This window comes from Leptonychotes weddellii, chromosome 4 (genome assembly GCF_054177405.1).
Source record: "Leptonychotes weddellii isolate Sample4059 chromosome 4, ASM5417740v2, whole genome shotgun sequence".
NCBI classification, from domain to species: domain Eukaryota; kingdom Metazoa; phylum Chordata; class Mammalia; order Carnivora; family Phocidae; genus Leptonychotes; species Leptonychotes weddellii.
Window position 1 is genome coordinate 117,048,361 of NC_138372.1, and position 17,203 is coordinate 117,065,563.

At 41.0% G+C, this 17,203-nt stretch overlaps 1 protein-coding gene across 1 annotated transcript in view; it reads left to right on the top strand.

Moving 5' to 3' along the window:
- Positions 1 to 17,203, top strand: part of RDH10 (retinol dehydrogenase 10) — a 28,344-nt gene that overhangs the window by 2,606 nt on the left and 8,535 nt on the right. Inside the window, exon 2 of the mRNA XM_006737079.3 lies at positions 105 to 340. Coding sequence (XP_006737142.1) covers positions 105 to 340 — 236 coding nt within the window. The remainder of the gene's footprint in view (positions 1 to 104; positions 341 to 17,203) is intronic.

Genomic DNA, 17,203 nt, shown 5'->3' on the forward strand with positions numbered 1-17,203 from the left:
GTGTGATCTTTGTCCTACTGATTGCCATGTGACTCACATTTTGCACCCCCCACCCCCTTCTCTGTTCCATTTTTTTTCCCCTTCATCTGGACTTCTGAGGACAGCTGGGAATGGTGAGGAAGAAATTCTGCCCCACTGTAACTTGCAGGTTTTTACCTACACCTGTGATGTGGGAAAGAGGGAAAATGTCTACCTAACGGCGGAAAGAGTCCGCAAGGAGGTCGGCGAGGTCTCAGTCCTGGTCAATAATGCCGGCGTGGTCTCTGGGCATCACCTTCTGGAATGTCCCGATGAGCTCATTGAGAGAACCATGATGGTCAATTGCCACGCACACTTCTGGGTAAATATAAACATCCTTGTTTTTATTACTAGGCCCTCCTCAGTGAGAAGGTTGGGAAGGAGCCCGACTTCAGTACCAGCCTGAGAGACAGCCTCCTTCTCATTTGTTACTTCCTCGTGGTAAATTACACTGTATGGCCAGTTACTGTCAAATAATTATTTTCTGCCCTGTCCCATGCAGTCTTTTTGAAGAGGGTAAAGGACTGAACATTTTGAACTAGTTTTGAAAGATTGCCATACAAATAACAAGAGGAAGCATAAAACCCTGGGCTTGTTTATTTTACTTTCCGTTGAGTTTGTAAAACCTTGCTTGTTCTTATGAATTCCTGAAGTCAGAGTTTAGGCTTCCAAATTACTGCTCAGCCACATTTTAGAAAGTGCCAGAGATTCTGAGATCAGCATTTGTGGTCCATTGGGAGTGGTCAGGCCACCCTGGCGGTCACTTAACATCCACTGACCATCCACAGGGTCTGTGGCATTGTCCTGATGGAGTACATCTCAGAATTTTCTCAGCTTACAAGATGCCTCTCTTAGGAGAATAGAGGTCACCCTGATAGGACCACAGAGTCACTATATAAGGGGCAGGAGGACTGTGAGACTTGGGGAACCAGGGACTTAAACCACATCAGCTTCTAACCATCAGAGCTACTACAACATCTAAGGATGAGAGGGAAGGAGGGCCTTCTTGCTCTGGGGACCCCAGTTTTTCAGCTAAACTTCAATAATGGTAGCTGTGAAGTTCTCCCCTATAACTACCCTGTTGACCTTCTTTATTCTCTTCTTCCTCCACAGTAATTCCCCTTTACTGTTGTAGATAGGTAAGAGCCAATAAAGAAAGGGTAAGGAGATAGGATTTTCGTTTTTGTATTTTCCATAGGCGGATTAGCCTTCTAATGGAACACAACAAAGAACTGTTTCTTCTAAATAGGTCACATTAAACCTCATTAATTTTTTAGCAACTGCTTAAAAACTTAATCTGGCTTTAGAAGTACTTACTCAAATGTTGTTCCTTGAACATCAAACCATTTCTCTGATCCTGAAAGAAGCTTACTTTAATGTTTTATTTTAAAACATGAGCTTTATTTAATTCATTTCCAAACCTCTAGAAATGAACACACAAGTGATATGAGCTAACTCATATGGATGTTTTAAATGAGTAAGGTGATTACCAAATACAGTTTGGGGGCATTTAAGTGTGCTTGTGCATGTGGGCGTGTGCATAGGTGTGTGAGAGAGAGAAAGTGTGAGTGAGTGTGTGTGTGTGTGTGTGTTGTGTACAGTGGGGGTGGGGAACTGAACAGAAGTCCTTGCTGCCATGGGGTCCATAAAAGCAAATGGCAAGGGGGTGGATCAGGTGAGTAAAGGCCGGTACAAATGAATAAACTTGGCAATATGGTTTATCAAGAATCTTATGTATTTTTAATTCTGAGTAAAACAACCACCATTTGAAATAAGACATATGTGAATTGCAGGTGGACTTGGAGTTTTCATAGTGGAATGGTAAGGATGAAGCTGCCTTAGAAACTCCAGTTGATTTTAGTCAACCTGTCATCTTTAAATAGATATACAGCCATTGGCAGGCTAGTTGTGGACCACCAACACCAGGACTGTTTTTTTCCAATAACCTTTGATTGAGATGACCCTCGGTTTCTGAACTATAAACGATGCTCTAAAGTTTAGCCATCTTGTCTACTTTCTCTGCATGATTATTTTGCTGAATTATAAAATTTCAAATGTAACCACACTTTTAAAGAAACCCCATACAATCATCTGCAGTTAAAGACTTTTAAGAGGAAAGCAGCCTCTCTTCACTAGACATTCTGTAAAATGAGAGCTAATTGAGAGTGTGTTAAGCACAGAAAATCCATAGCTTTGGCTTTGAAAATGCACATCAATTGATAAACTGTATCTTAACATTAGACTACTTTCTAAAACCTAAGGAGAAAATTGAATCAAATCTCCAATAGAAAAATTATTGTGGAATTGAATCTATATACTAAGCAGGAACATACCACCTTCCCAGAGTCCTTACTTGGCTTTGAGATGTTGCTTAACTACACAATTTAGGGAGTTCTTGGAAGCCTTGACAGTAATGACGTCACTTCATATTAAAATATGGGAGGCTCCTGAATTCTCCAGCTGTTTTTCCCCTAGGCATCTAAACTGAAGAATTTATTTTCAATATTGAGTCAGAAAATTCATTTTAGAGTTGGAATTTCTGACTTCTTGCTGAGCCTGACAAACCCTTTAAGAAATTGAGTTCTAGCAACTAAAATTTAGAAGAAGACTTACTATAATTTTTACAGCGATTTGGTGGTTGGGGGGGGGTGGTGTTAAATGATGTAAGAGCTACCTGAATTCATCTTCCCTTCCAGTAGTCCTCTTAGGCAAAAATGTCTGTGACAACTGTCTAAAGATACATTAGCATGTGCTGTTTTCCTTCCAAAGAAAATAACCAGTGTGTCTTTTTACTGTATCTGGGTGGGAAGAAGAAGTTGCCCCATACATTTTATTTAAAAAGTAGATCAGCTGAGCAAAGAGTCATTTAGTCATTTGAATGGGTAGTCTTGAGCCAGACTTGTAAGTAGCAGTTGCTGTCTGTTTTCATAAAATACTGAATGGTATGTTGATCCTGACTCAGCGTTAAAGTCCTGTGCAATGACATAGAAAACCGTGTGGACTTCCACTGAAAAGCTGAGGGCGCTCCTACTTCCAAACCCTTCTACTACTGCCTTTGCCTTCAAGACCCTCTTCCTCCACTCCTGTACCTTTTAAGGCCTAGCACATTTCCTAATACAGTCTTCCCTCCCCACTCCAGCCCTTGTCTGGCATTTTTGCATATTAGAGCTATATGGATCCTTAGAGTTAATTTTGTCGCATCCCTTGTTTTCTGATGAAGCTGCAGTTAAATGGCTTGTCTAAAGCTTTCTCTCTTCTTGCCATTAATCTCTTGCAGCATCTGTTCATTCTCACCCTCTGTGGCATAGTATGTGCTCTTTGGTATAATTTTTTTTATGCATTGTGCCCTGAAATTCCAAAATAGATGGCAAGCTGTCTGAAGGCAGTTTGTTCTATTCTTCCTGTTTGTTTTCCCCTGCTTGGAATAGAACTCCACTCCTAAGACTCAATGAACAGTCAATAAACGAGTGTTCAATAGGCTAGACTTCTGCTTAAAGATTCAGAAGATCACCTACTCAGGATGCTCACAGAAGCCTGTCTTCTGAAATTTCAAAAGGTAAGCCTTATGGTGGACTAACTCAACGCCGTGCAAGACTGAGGAGATCTCAAAATGGGGCTGGCTCACATTCATAATGGTTTGTATCTCCTTTTGTTTTGCTACACAACTTTTCCATTCTCCCTGCCCCACCCGCGTGCTCACATTTACTGTAGTGTATTAACTCTGCTCATTGATGCGAGGCTAGCGACTTTGAGAAGGCCGGTGTTGATAACCCAGTTGGAATCAAGCTCAAATCGAATGTATGGCAACCATTCATACGTCCCAATGGGTGGGCCTCAAGGAGAGGATTCCCACTGCAATTCCCTCCTTGATTCTTAACCTCATACGATTTCTTTCCCTGCACATTGAAAGTTTTGGCTGTGCTCAGCATTGTTCTACACAGCCCTCCAGTCTGCTGTGATGCTTCCACCTTCCAGGATTCTTCTATCACCAGCAGCTCTCCTAGGAGCCTTCTCTTGGTCACCAGTCAAGAAGTGATAGGTTTGGGGTAGGCTCCAGTTAGTATAATCTGTTGTGCAACATTCACGTCAGGGTTAGCACAAGACCAAGAAGAATGTATGCAACACAATGCACTTTAATGTTGGCATAATCATAGCACCCATTCACTTAGGCGCTCTCTGTGGCTCTGTGCGATACAAAAGCTTGAAAATACCTTGCTCGTCTCCTTTGAAATGTGGCAAGTTGGCCTCCATACAGGAATTGCAAGCTTGTATTTTCCCGAAAACATTAATATTGCTTTGCTTGTTATTTTTTAAGAATCTTAGCTTGCTACTTTTACAAGACAGAGTTTATCTGTAGATCCTTTTTGACCAAAGAGCTGCATTTGGCCTTTATACGTGAGCAGCAGATTGATCCCTGATTAACCAAAGGGGGGAAGCCAAAGCATTTAACTCCAGGCCTTTTATGTTCTGAAGAAATTTTGCATGGTAAAGGGCTAAATCTGTCAAATAGCTAGTCGGTAATTTACTTCTATTGATATGGTAGTCAGACAAGATAATTGGTAGTTAATTAATAGACCACTTAACTTAAAAGGTTTCACAGTTTTAAAATACTAATTACTGAATTAGGCATTTATCTATATCCAAATGTCTAAAGTCTATTTAGTTAAAATCCATCCAGGAAAAGTAAAAGCCCACCAGCTAGATCTGAGTAATGTAGCACTTAAAGACATTAGTGCTATGGTACCTAAGATCTCATGAATGGTCCCTAATCATTAATGTTTAAGTTCCTGTGTGATTTACTGGGTTTTAATCTCAAATGCTGTATTGTTCTCTGGTTAGAGAAACCTAGTTTTGTTCGAGGCCTCTTAGATTTAGAATCTTAAAAAAAAAAATCATTAGGTATTCCTATAAAACTACTTGGCCAGTACTTCCTCCTTCAAACCATAATATTAAGAATTGTTATACCATATACTTTATGAAGTATTATTTTCCTATCTTAGGATAGCTACTAAAAAGTTGGAATTCACGGCCAGTTTTTAAGTCTATACTAGAACTGGCTTCTGTTGTTAAATAAATATCATATGCATAAAAGTCAAGCTTCAGGAAGACTTTCTAGGTCTTGAACTGAACTGTAAATTGACATGGAGTAAGCATACTTTATCTTATTAATTCTTGTGGTACCATTTAAAAACATCTCTCAGGAAGCAACTCCTCGGATACTTGGGACTGTATCCCTGACAGGGTCTTTTCATAGCCTTGTTTCCTAACACAAAATAAGATCACCTGCCCCTTAAACATTGAGTTTCTATATTTGGTAGGTTACATGGTAGGCCCAAATTGCTTCTATTGCTACTAGAAATCAACATCTATGACATGATAAAATGTCACTTTACATAACTGGTATGAGCAGGGCACCATCCTATAAAAATCTTTGCAACATCTTTGATGTGTGTTCGAACCTGCGTCCGGTTATCTCAGTTGTTTAGAAAATATTGCTAAGTAACCAAGATCATATGAAGAAATAGCAGTGCCCCCCTCACTGCCAAACCCAGTGTGCAGCTTGATCTTGCTACAGAATGTGATCCTGTTAACCATCTCTGAAACTCCAGCCTTTAGTTTCCATGATAAGCCCACTTTCTCCTGCTTCTCTTCTGTCTTCCCAGTCCTCTTGGCCTCCCTGCTTCTGAGATGGAATGACTAGTACTACATGCTCAAACCTCTTCTCACTGTGTACCCCTAGCGGGGTAATTTGTTGATTTCAGTGGCTTCGTCTGATTTCTGAGACAGTTCCCAAGTTCACACAACTGTCTTGGCTGTTTCACTCATTCCCTAAAATCAACAAGTTTCAGAACTTTTTGCCCCTTCTTGAATCCCCTGGTATGGCCAGGACCAGGCTTGGGAACATCAGCAGTATCTTTAATTCTCCATCCTACCCACATCCATGGGTCCTGACTGTTGTGTTGCTACCATGTACTTGATCCCCTCCTTCCCAGTCCTGTGTCCTCCCCTGTGCTTCCATCACCTCTTGCCTGGACTTTGGAAAGAAAGTTCTCTGAACTTCTTTCCCCGTTCCCAGCTTTTGCTCTTCAACCTATGGTTATCTAAGCAGACTCGAATTTATTACATGCGTGCTTAAGGATTATGCTAAGAACCTACTCCAAACCTTTGGGTAGCCATATTGTTCACAGCATGAAGTCCAAGCTCATTAGCATGGCAGCTTAGATCTTCTAAAGCTGATTTCCACCTGCCTTCCAAATTCATTGCCTATTATATCTCCTGGTCAACCCTAAACTCCGGGTGGGCTGGACACCTCACTGTGCCCTGATGAAGCCCTGTGCTGCACTCGGCTGTTCTGCCACCTGAGACCTGTCTTACTGGGAGACAAAAGAAGTTGAATACTTTAAACATGTATCACTACTTCTGGGAGAGGGAGAAAATATTCAAAATACTTTCATGTTGACTTAATGGTATCTTTATGGATTAAAGGGGCGGTCCTTGTAGAGTAGTTTAAAAGTTTAAAAGTCCCAGTTCGGGGAATGGCCCACTCTTGTTTGATTGTGTGCTATTTATCTCGATTCCTAGAAGCGAAGTTGGTGTTTGTTCTTTCCTCCCTTGTTATTTCTACATCTAGGACTTTATCCATTATCTGTAGATAGCATAGTAGAAATTAATCTATAGGACACGTCAAAGTGAAAGCATTCTTTAACCTGTGCTAACACTGATTGAATAGCTTTTTCAGAAAGGCTGAATGGAGGAGTGTTCCCCAGGTGGGGTCCTCAGCCATTTATTGCAGGATTGGGTGACCGGGGCCTAGAGAAGAGCTACAAGCCCCATGGCCAAATACTGAACTGTTCACATTCTCCCGATTTATTCTCTGCCCTTAAATTTGTTTTTACCCTAACCATTTTTCAGATTTTTAAGATCTTTGGCAAATTCTAGTGAATTGACTTTAGTTAACTTGAATAAAATTATTTTCAAGAAGTTTAATAACCTCATTTGGGACTTAGAATAATTTTTTGAAGTAGGAAATGCCTTGTATGTTCACTAGCTAAAATTTAAATAAAAAAAATAAAGTAGGAAACCCCTTTTTTTTAAGTTCCTTCAGTTAAGGAATATTAATAGCAGACTCATCTAAACTTTCTGAAACAGAAACTAAAATTAAGCCTCATTCAAATGATAGCCAGTTTGCCTCCATTTAATCCAGATACCGGCCTATATGGATAGATGTGTAGATGACATGTTTGTTTGCTTGTTTTAGAATGCTCAGTGAATAAAAGCCTCGTTACTATGGTGCAGTTATAGCCAACAGACTGGAAAAAGCCAATTTGAGCCACTGTTTAAGTCCTAAATACCCAGGATGTTTTTGGAACCCCAAATTGTACTATGCTGAATTTCCACTAGGGGGTGTCCTGGCAGGGTGGATTTGTATCTTATTTCCTCCTGCACTCACAAGCAGTAATTTTCCCAAGATAAAGGGCCTTTTGTAGCTAATCTTTGGAGTATGACAAACTCTGATAGTCCTTAAGAAATAGGGAACTACTCCCTGTATCAACTGAATGAGTTAAATCCAATGTTTTGAGCCTGGAACTCTGGGGATCCGATTAAAATGTGTTAATCTCTCTTGGTTTAATTAGTGATTTTTTTTATCTCAGAATTTACTATAGGAGTTAGCTATTCACAGAACTAACCCTTTCTTATAGTTTCTATTAACCTAAAAAATTCCTTTTAGGCTGCGACCTCTTGTAAACGTAATGGGAAAATAACCCAGAGAATGGAATCTTGTAATTCTTTCTTTGAAAATACTGGGTGGACAGGTAGAGCATACAGCCAGTCCTTGTGGTAGGGCAGCCTTAGGGAACTTCCCTGTGTTGTGACCTAACACTGTTAAGATACCATTGTGCAGAGTAAAGGTTGTCAGAGCCTGGCCTTGGGATTTAATCACGATTACCCTGACACTTTTGGCCAGCCAATCAGTCCCCGTCCGCCTGGGTTTGCAGGCTTACGCCATCCCAGCACTGGAGGGTATGCCTTTCAACACGAGCAATGCTAACATCGTTTACTTGATTTTACCCAGCATGGCCCATTCTTGAATTCCTTTTTCTCTTTACTTTATTTGTCAATTCTCTTAAAACTCAAGTTCACACCTGTCAGGGACCATTTTCCTAAATGCTCTGAAACTAAAATTAAGTGAACCACGGGGAAAAATTGAATATCCTCTCATAATGATCATAAAACTTTCAACACTGCAGCAAATGCTGCTAGAATATTTAACAAGTGAGGGCAATTACTGCCGCAGCCTTGAGTGCTGTCAAATTAGCGCAACTGACGAGCCACTTACAAGGAATTCACATTTGGAAACAAAACATTACTTGGTCTGTGAAACTCAAAGATCACACAAAGTTATGTGTGAAAAGATGGCAACTGTGTTAACATTGTAAAGGTTGTATTGTTGTTGTTGTGTGTGGTTTTTTTTGGTTTTGGTTTTGGTTTGGGGAAACCGTGGTGTTTCTCATTTGCTGCTTGCGTAAAATACGAGTTTCTTGCCTTTCAAATAGCTTAGTACTGGAATTTTTAAATATTAACAAGGTTCAGCTTCTTAGTGTTATTCTAAACAATGGGGCTCAAAATAACACTTCCCAAATCAGTGTAAGTGGGAAAATATTTGTGGTGTAACTTATGTAAGCACATGGGTATTTTGAGGACAAGTGAAACTTAAAATTCAAAGCCTGAATTTTCCCACCTGCAAATTGCACTTAACATACTGCCCCCTACTGATTTCTCAAGGATTTTTAAAAATGGGATAGTTCTACAGTCCCTTGGGAAAAAGAAACATCAGGTATAATAAATTACCTTAAAATAGTTCTGTGCTAACTTTTAGTATTTTTATGTCTGCTGGACTCTTCTCTGTCGAGCGTTATAATTTATATTTTAAAACTGTTGTTGCCTGCTCCTAGTAAAAGAGGACTAAAGGAAAGGATTAGAGAAGAGGTGTTACTGGAAAGCGTTGTTTCCCAGCATCGGCTAGGATTCTGGATGAAAGGGGTTGGGCAGCCGAAGCAGCTGCTCAGCACTATGGTTTTGAGGCTTCTTCTGGTGGTCAGGTAGTGGGTTTCTGCCGGAAGCGTAGTCTGGCACTGCCTGGAGGACAGGGAGGCCTGGGAGCCATACAAAAGAAGAACCAGGAATTGCAGAAACTTGAAGAAACAATATAACCAAAAATAGATAGCACTTATAACCAAAAGAGCCTATAAATATATGCTTAATGAGCCTGGAGTGCATTTCCCGTACTTTTATATAGCACTTAAATTTTACAGACCCTTTCATAAACACTCTTCTCTCATTTGAGCCTCAAAGCAACTCTGAATTAAGTAGAGCCATTATCCCCATTTTTATGGATGAGGAAACAAACGAGAGAGGTTATAGGAATTGCCTAAGGTCACCCCTGGGGAAAGAAGCTAGGACCCAGTCCCTTATGCTAGGACTGTAGTTTAGAATCTCTACAAATACTCACCTGGGTTACATGTTCAAAGCTCCTAGTAGATTTTCCTATGAGTCACTTATGCTTTTGCCCTTTGGTATAATGAAAGAATCCACCTTCAAATGTTGATTTTTTTTTTTTTTTTTACTAGCATAGTTCATTTAGCAATGACTAATGAACACCTAGCTTAATACCACCAGAAAGTTTGCTCCATAAATTAGACAAGAATGTAAAATTCTAGACTAAAGAGCCAATACCACGTTAGAATTTTATTACTACAGGCCAATTCATGTGTTTTTCCATGCTTTTTCTGTAATTTTCCATGGTTCACATCTGAGGTGGTTACTTAATTGAGAAGACTGTAGGATATCCTTGGTCACTTAGCTTCCTTGCTTTTCCTAGTTCACATGTCAACACTGACAAGCTGGACACAAAAAGCGAATAAACAGGGCACTTCAACAAGGATTGGCTGCACAAAGTTCTATAAATACTTGTTACCAAAATGTCAGTAACAGGATGGTTTTAGTTTTTTGTTTTTTGCTGTTGTTATTTTTTTTTAAAAGCTTACCTCCTAGAATATATAAAACCTTTATTCTGTTACATAATAATCTTATGGGATTAGAATTCCAGATAACTCCATAAGTTTTTCCTTTGGAAATACTAATTATGGATTTTCAAAATGATGCACTTTTGCCCAGTTGATGGCGTCCAAACTTAATGGCCCAAGCATCTGATTTGTAAAGGGCTAAGTTTTTCCTACGCATGATTTCCTCGCAGGCTTACCAAAGCATGAAAGCTTCAGAAAGTAAATGAGAAAAACGGAACAGGTAAAGGCTAAGGCTGAAAGCCCTGTCTTGAAAGCTGAGCCTTCAAAGCCTCTATGGATGTGGGGAGAGGACATTGAAGCCTCCTCGATCTGCATCTGTGAGGTTGTTCTAATGGCTCTGGGGTGTCTTAGTCCATTTAGTCCATCTGCACTGCTAGAACAGAATGCTGGACACTGGCTGTGTTACAGACAACAGGAATGTATGTCTCACTATTCTGGAGGTTGGAAGTCCAAGAAGATGAGGATGCCAGCAGATTCCAAGTCTGGTGAGGACCCACTTGGTTGGTAGACCGCTGTCTGCTAAAACCTCACACGGCAGAAGGGGTGAGAGGCCTCTCTGGGGCCTCTATTAGAAGGACACTGCTCCCATTCCTGAGGGGTCCCTAAGGCCCCACCTTCTAACCCATCACAATGAGCATTAGATTTCAACATGAATTTTGGAGACACAAGCATTCAAACCACAGCAGAGGGACTTGCTAGTGCTAAAAATGGATCCAATGCAAATATACAGAGAATCTGTCCATAAACTCTCATAGTTGTCCATAGAAGATTCTGGGTGAGCTTGACGTTGGTTTGAACCAGCCCTTAGCTTATAAACATTGTTGGGGAAAGGGTGTGGGGAGTGGAGAGTGGGGCTTCCCAACCTCTAATATGCTGGTTCAGAGAACACGGGTAGGCTAGAGGGTAGTGAAATCTTGCAGTTTTGCTGAGTTTCTAGGAGAAATTGATGTGAGGCCACTTAAGGTTTAAAGTAGACAGATTCCCCAGCCCACCCTAGAACCTTGTGCTCAGCTTGTGGGCCAGGGCAGCGGCATCAACAGCATCACCAGGCAAGCTACACGTTAGAAAAGCAGACCCTCAGGCCCCCTCCCAGACCTACTGGATCAGAATCTGTAGTTGATTCCAGATCCCAGGTGATTCTTTGGCACATCTAAGTTTGAAGAGGAACTGGTCTTGAATATGCATTTTCCTTTCCACTTTCTCAATATTCTTCTTCCTGCTGCCTTTTTGTTTTTCTTTCCTTAGCTAATCAGCCCTTTAGGAATCTCATAGACAAGAAAAATGCCAGACCACACACTCTGTGTTCCAATCCTAGTCTAGGTTTTTTTTTGTTTTTGTTTTTGTTTTTTTGGAGTCCGGTCTGGTATCTAAAAGGAAGAGTGCAGGTGCTATCTTGCTCACTGTTCCCCTTGGTGGCTATGCCCAGGGTGGAGTTTCCAAAGCCATAAGCATCATGAAACAAAGTCAAGACCCTGCAGTGAAGAGCTACATTCTTCCCACCCAGGAAGTAAGTTACCACCTTGCCTGTTGTGTATACCCCCTTCCTCCACTCCTGGCCCCTGGCGTATCGTTGGCTTCCAGTATTGGATAACAGAGGGCATGATGTCTCATACACTTGCGATACCTAAGGGGAAGTCTTCCTTTTTAGTTTTCACAATTTAGTAATGTTTTAGGGGGTTTAGCCAGAATTGTGATTGACAAGTGATTACTGCTGTCTTCTACTCCACTTTAGTACTGTTCTCCCATGAGGAAGCTAGAATATACCAGACCAGTTGCTGGATCTGCAATTACTGTCCTTGAAGATATTTCTTAATTTAGTAGTGGAGTGGTAGTTCGAAGATACGGACATATAAACTAAAACTAATAGGCTTTTGAGCTCAAATTTAAGTTGTGAGGTTTTTTTTAAAGCCCAGGATGCCTTCCGAACCTAGAAAAATGTCATTATGCTATGAGAACCAAAGCTTAGAAAAAATCATCACTGGACTGTATGGAACTTGATTTGCTACTGTGCATGTTCTTTCAGAGGTTCACAAAGTTTTCTCTTTAACAGTGCCTAATACAGTATAGGTACCCCTCAGACTCTCATATATAATGAGTAAATTCTGTGTTGCTACCGTGCAAGCTTAAGAATCAAATAAGTTTTCAGGAGTGACCTCTTGATTATTTTACCTTTCATTTAGGTAAAGATTTTAATTTTTTAATTTTTATTTTTTTTAAAGATGTTATTTATTTATTTGTCAGAGAGAGAGACAGAGAGTGAGCACGAACAGGGGGAGCAGCAGGCAGAGGGAGAAGCAGGCTCCCCTCTGAGCAAGAAGCCCGATGCAAGACTCGATCCCAGGACCCTGGGATCATGACCTGAGCTGAAGGCAGACACTTAACCGACTGAGCCACCCAGGTGCCCCGCAATCTTATAATTTTTTTAAAGACTCCACAGTAAGCAAACTAGGAAGTGAGGGAGAATTTAAACTGTTCAGACATACAAAATACAAAGGATGATGGAAGGTGATCTTGAGGACACTGTTGGGCTATGCTGTTGGAATGGGGGAAGAAGGGACAAAGGAGTTCTGCCCCTTCAAATGGCCTGAGCAGTGGCTGAGCTTGTGTGCAGTGTTTATGCCTCATGGAAGTGGTTACTAGTCACTAGAGCAGAACCGGAGCCTCTGCCCTTTGGAAGATCTGTCTTTATTACAGTTTCTGGGATGTGATTTGAGTTTGGGGCAAAGCAAAGGGATTAATGACAACATGTTTAGCAGACTATTTGGCTGCAATTTTGTGGGTTATTTTCATTATTCTATAAAGCGTTATTAAATAGGGAAAGGGGCCTGAGCTTGAAGGAGATCATGGAACACTCCTTTGATGATCTAGGACTCAGCCAGGGGGAGGGTCCAGGAAAACAGCACTTCACAAACTCTGTTCAGCATTCAGTTTCTTTTAACATCCTGAACTTCCATGAACCCTAAAACACAGAAAAACGATTATTTTGCAGAGAATGTGTAACTTCGTTAATATGTAAGAGGCATGAATTCAAGTTACTTTATTTTAAAAGGCAGAGTCATGACATCATATAAATGTTTAATGAACAGATTTTTACTGTTCACCAGCTGCTGGCCTCTGCACTAATGGACCTGATACCTTGCTGAGTCATTTACGAGAGTCTTATGCAAGGTACACCTCAGTGTTACAACTTGTATTTCCAATGCGTGGTAGGAATCGAAGAAAGAATTATTGGACGTAAGTCGTCATAACATCTTTGAACAAAGAAACCTTGGAGAACCTCCTCTTTTTGTCTCACAAATGAGTTAAAATCAAGATTCAAAGAGGTCAAGTAACAAGGATGGTTAGTTGATTGGCAGCTGGGACCATGTGGTTTTTGGACTCCAAAGACCAGTGTCCTTTCCAGACAGATTGAGTTTTCAGTCACCTCCTTTCTGGTATTTCTGCATAGCAAACCCTAAAATGCAAGGGAATGTCGATGTCTGAGTGGCTGCCTTGGGCTAGATTCATCCCATGTGTTAGCATTGGGAAGGCAAGTTAATGAAGCACTTATTTTTGCTGAATAACTAATGGAGTCATCATCTAGGTGTTCCTTTGAAAAGCCTAGCTCTTTTATTAGCTTCTTGGTTGTAGGGGAACTGTAGGAGTATACCAGTGCATGTGTGTTAAGCATTAACTGCTGATGCCTTCAAGTGTTACACTAATCCCTGTAGCCTCAAAATAATAAAAGTATGGTAGATGTCACATTGGTAAGAATTCAATAGTTAGGACATACTCTGTAGTTTCTCCTCTTGGCTAAAGACAGAGCGGTATGTGTCAATCTGATAGGAGATTTTGTGAAGTCTGAGAGAGTAGTTCCAGGCTTCACTGTCTTGGGGCTGTGTTGCACAGTTTGTCAGGAGACTTTTCTGTCTCCACAAACACACCCAACTAGGAAAGAGGGAAAAAAAGCTGTCATTCAGTTACATGAATTTCAGAATTTGTGCTGTCAAATGCAACTAAAAGATTTAAAGTCAGTACATTGCTAGCAAGTATAGATTTAGTTTTTACTTCCTAATTAAAGATAATTTTTTAGTGAAAAATTTCAACTATCACGTTCTGTGGTCAAAGTGAAATTTCTTAGTTTGGTGGTCAGTATGTTTACTAAGCAGATAGCCTTTAGATCTACAGAATTAAGAGTATTTATTTATTTATTTATTTTTTTTTAAAGATTTTATTTATTTATTTGACAGAGAGAGAGACAGCGAGAGAGGGAACACAAGCAGGGGGAGTGGGAGAGGGAGAAGCAGGCTTCCCCGCCGAGCAGCGAGCCCGATGCGGGGCTCGATCCCAGGACCCCGGGATCACGACCTGAGCCGAAGGCAGCCGCTCAACGGCTGAGCCACCCAGGCGCCCCCAGAATTAAGAGTATTTATCTAGCCATATGTTCCTTTCCCAGGTTAGCTTGGGGGTATGTCACCATTTTTCCATCTTTAAACACGCTAATGATTTATCCTATTTGTCTTTTTTTTTTTTTAAGATTTTATTTATTTATTTGACAGAGAGAGACAGCGAGAGAGGGAACACAAACAGGGGGAGTGGGGGAGGGAGAAGCAGGCTTCCCACTGAGCAGGGAGCCCGATGTGGGGCTCGATCCCAGGACCCTGGGATCATGACCTGAGCCAAAGGCAGATGCTTAACGACTGAGCCACCCAGGTGCCCCTATCCTATTCGCCTTTTTAACACCGTTCCCTCTATTTGCACAGAGCCTTCAATAGTGTGTACTACTGAATCACAGTTTTCCAGGAGCAGTGACTGAGTGTTCGGAGAAGAGTGCCACCAGATGTCATTTTAGCCTTGTAAATAAACAGTACGTTCCTTTGTGATTCTGATAAAGATAAGTTACTCTGGTAGCAACAGAGGCAGAAGGAGCAAAACACCAAGTAGAATTATTGAACTACTTGGAGGGGTACTATAAGGATGTCCAGTTAGATGTTCTTTGTTCAGTGGAGTCTTGATTGTCGTTTTTGGGTTTCTTTTTTCTCAGATTGTTTATATACTGCTCTTATTTGGAGATTCTGAAAATCCTTACACATCAGAAAACTATTATACATGTGCTGATGGTGTTAATCCTTTTCCCATCATAATATGATTTATGGCCCTCCTTAGAAACAAAAGTCTCCTGTTTCTTGGGTGTTCAAATGAGAATTAAACATTTTAAAAGGATTCTTTTTAAAAGATGCCTTTTCTGGAATTGACCATAAGACAGTTACATGAACACACAAAAATACGGTATGCGGCCTTTTCCTTCTTCGAGAAATTAACTTGGCTTTTTCCTTGGTGTCCATTAACCTGGAATGGCTTACAAATACAGAGAACACATTCTGGGTGTTTTAGCTACACCTTTAAAATGTCATCAGTCTCAAACATTTCAAAGCCAGACTTTGCCGGATACCACATTTCTTCACATTCTCTTTTGTTTAACTTTAGGCTAATTTGCCCTGACAGTGCAGCTGCAGGCCCTGCATCCCAGTGTGTCATTAAGAGCACCAAGAATGATCTAGAGGGTTAGAACTGTTGGAAGTTAATTTGGCGTAAACCTAACTTTCAAAGATTTCTCGAGATAGGACATGTCATGTCTATGTCCAGTCACACTTCTGTTTAAGAAATTCTTGTTCATATTAGAAATATGACCTTTACATTATCTTTCAAAGTGCCCAGGGCTTTGAAGAGGAACCCTGAGGAGCTATAGCGACATTAGACTTAAGTATGTTTCATAAGAATGTCAGGGTCCATTTCAATGTCCTTCCCCCCCCCTTCTTTTTTTTCTTTTTAGTCACATAGCAACCCAGTCAGCTGGTGGCCGATTATGGTATTGGGAGTCTTGTGATAAAATTACTCATGGGTGTGCCAAGGTCTATCTCCACACTTTTTAGCCAGAGTTCATTAGTACGAGTGCTCTCTTTTTGCAGATAAAGTGATCCCTAGGTCCATTCCAGCTTTAAATTCTCCCACTGACCATACCAATTAGTGCATATGGGTTGCTGACTCTGAGACCCCCCTAGATCAAGAGTCAGCCATTTTTTCCTGATGAAGAACTGTAAGGCCTCCTCTGTTTCATAGACATTTGAACAAAAGGACACAGCGATGGAGTGCAGTTCTCTGGCTTAGGTTAAGCATCTAGCTAACCTTGCCAGCCACCTCTGGCACCAACTAACTCTGTACTTTAGAGGTCATTGTACTAGGTGGTCACTTGTGATCCAAGTAATCCATCCTTCTAGTGAAGGTAACACGGCAGTCCAGGTGTTCGGTGAGTGATCTGAGTTGCCCCTCTCAGATTCACTGATGGCAGCACACGCGTGAATTTCTACTTAAGCCATTTGGGTGTGCGCTTAGATTTGCCCTTGATGTTCTTTTAATGACTCTTTGAGACAAAGTTAAAGATCATGAACCTTAGCTTGAACTGACTGGTGTCATGGCAACTAGCACTTCACCTTTTGCTGGTCCCCATCTCGTACATGCTGCAATATTTGTGCGCATTAATAATTCATTGCAAAGTGCCAGATTTCTTTGTGCTGTCAAGCTGTGTCAGGGACGGAATATGCTGTATCTCAGATGTCATCTACCAGACTGTTGAGGGCAAGAGTAATTAGAAAAGAAAACTAGTCAGGTTTCTTGGGAAAATTCCTGAAAATGTGATGCTTTTCTAGCCACCTATTTATAGCATTTTTCTTGTAAAGTAAGGGATAGAATGAGTGTTGATCAAAGTTTATTTGGTAATGTGCCCCAGACATAAGGCAGGACTTGGGGTTGTGGAAATACGGCGCAAGCAGTAATTGCTCGCCTGCATTCAGGCAGCAAAGGAAATGATTAACAGCCTTCGTGCTCAGTCACGTGGATCCGGCTCCAGGGTGAGCCCTGAAAACCCAAGTTTAAAAAGAAACCCGAATGGTCCTAATGTGAATGCTCTTATCCCAGGCTTGCCTGGCACACAGTAGGAGCTGAGTGTTTGACCCCAGCCTTAGAAGACAATGAGTCTGGGTTCCCAGGCTGACCCTGGCCTTGGATGGCTTTTTTCAGCTCCTAGTTTCCTGAACCTTGTTTGTTGTGCTCAACATGGGTAG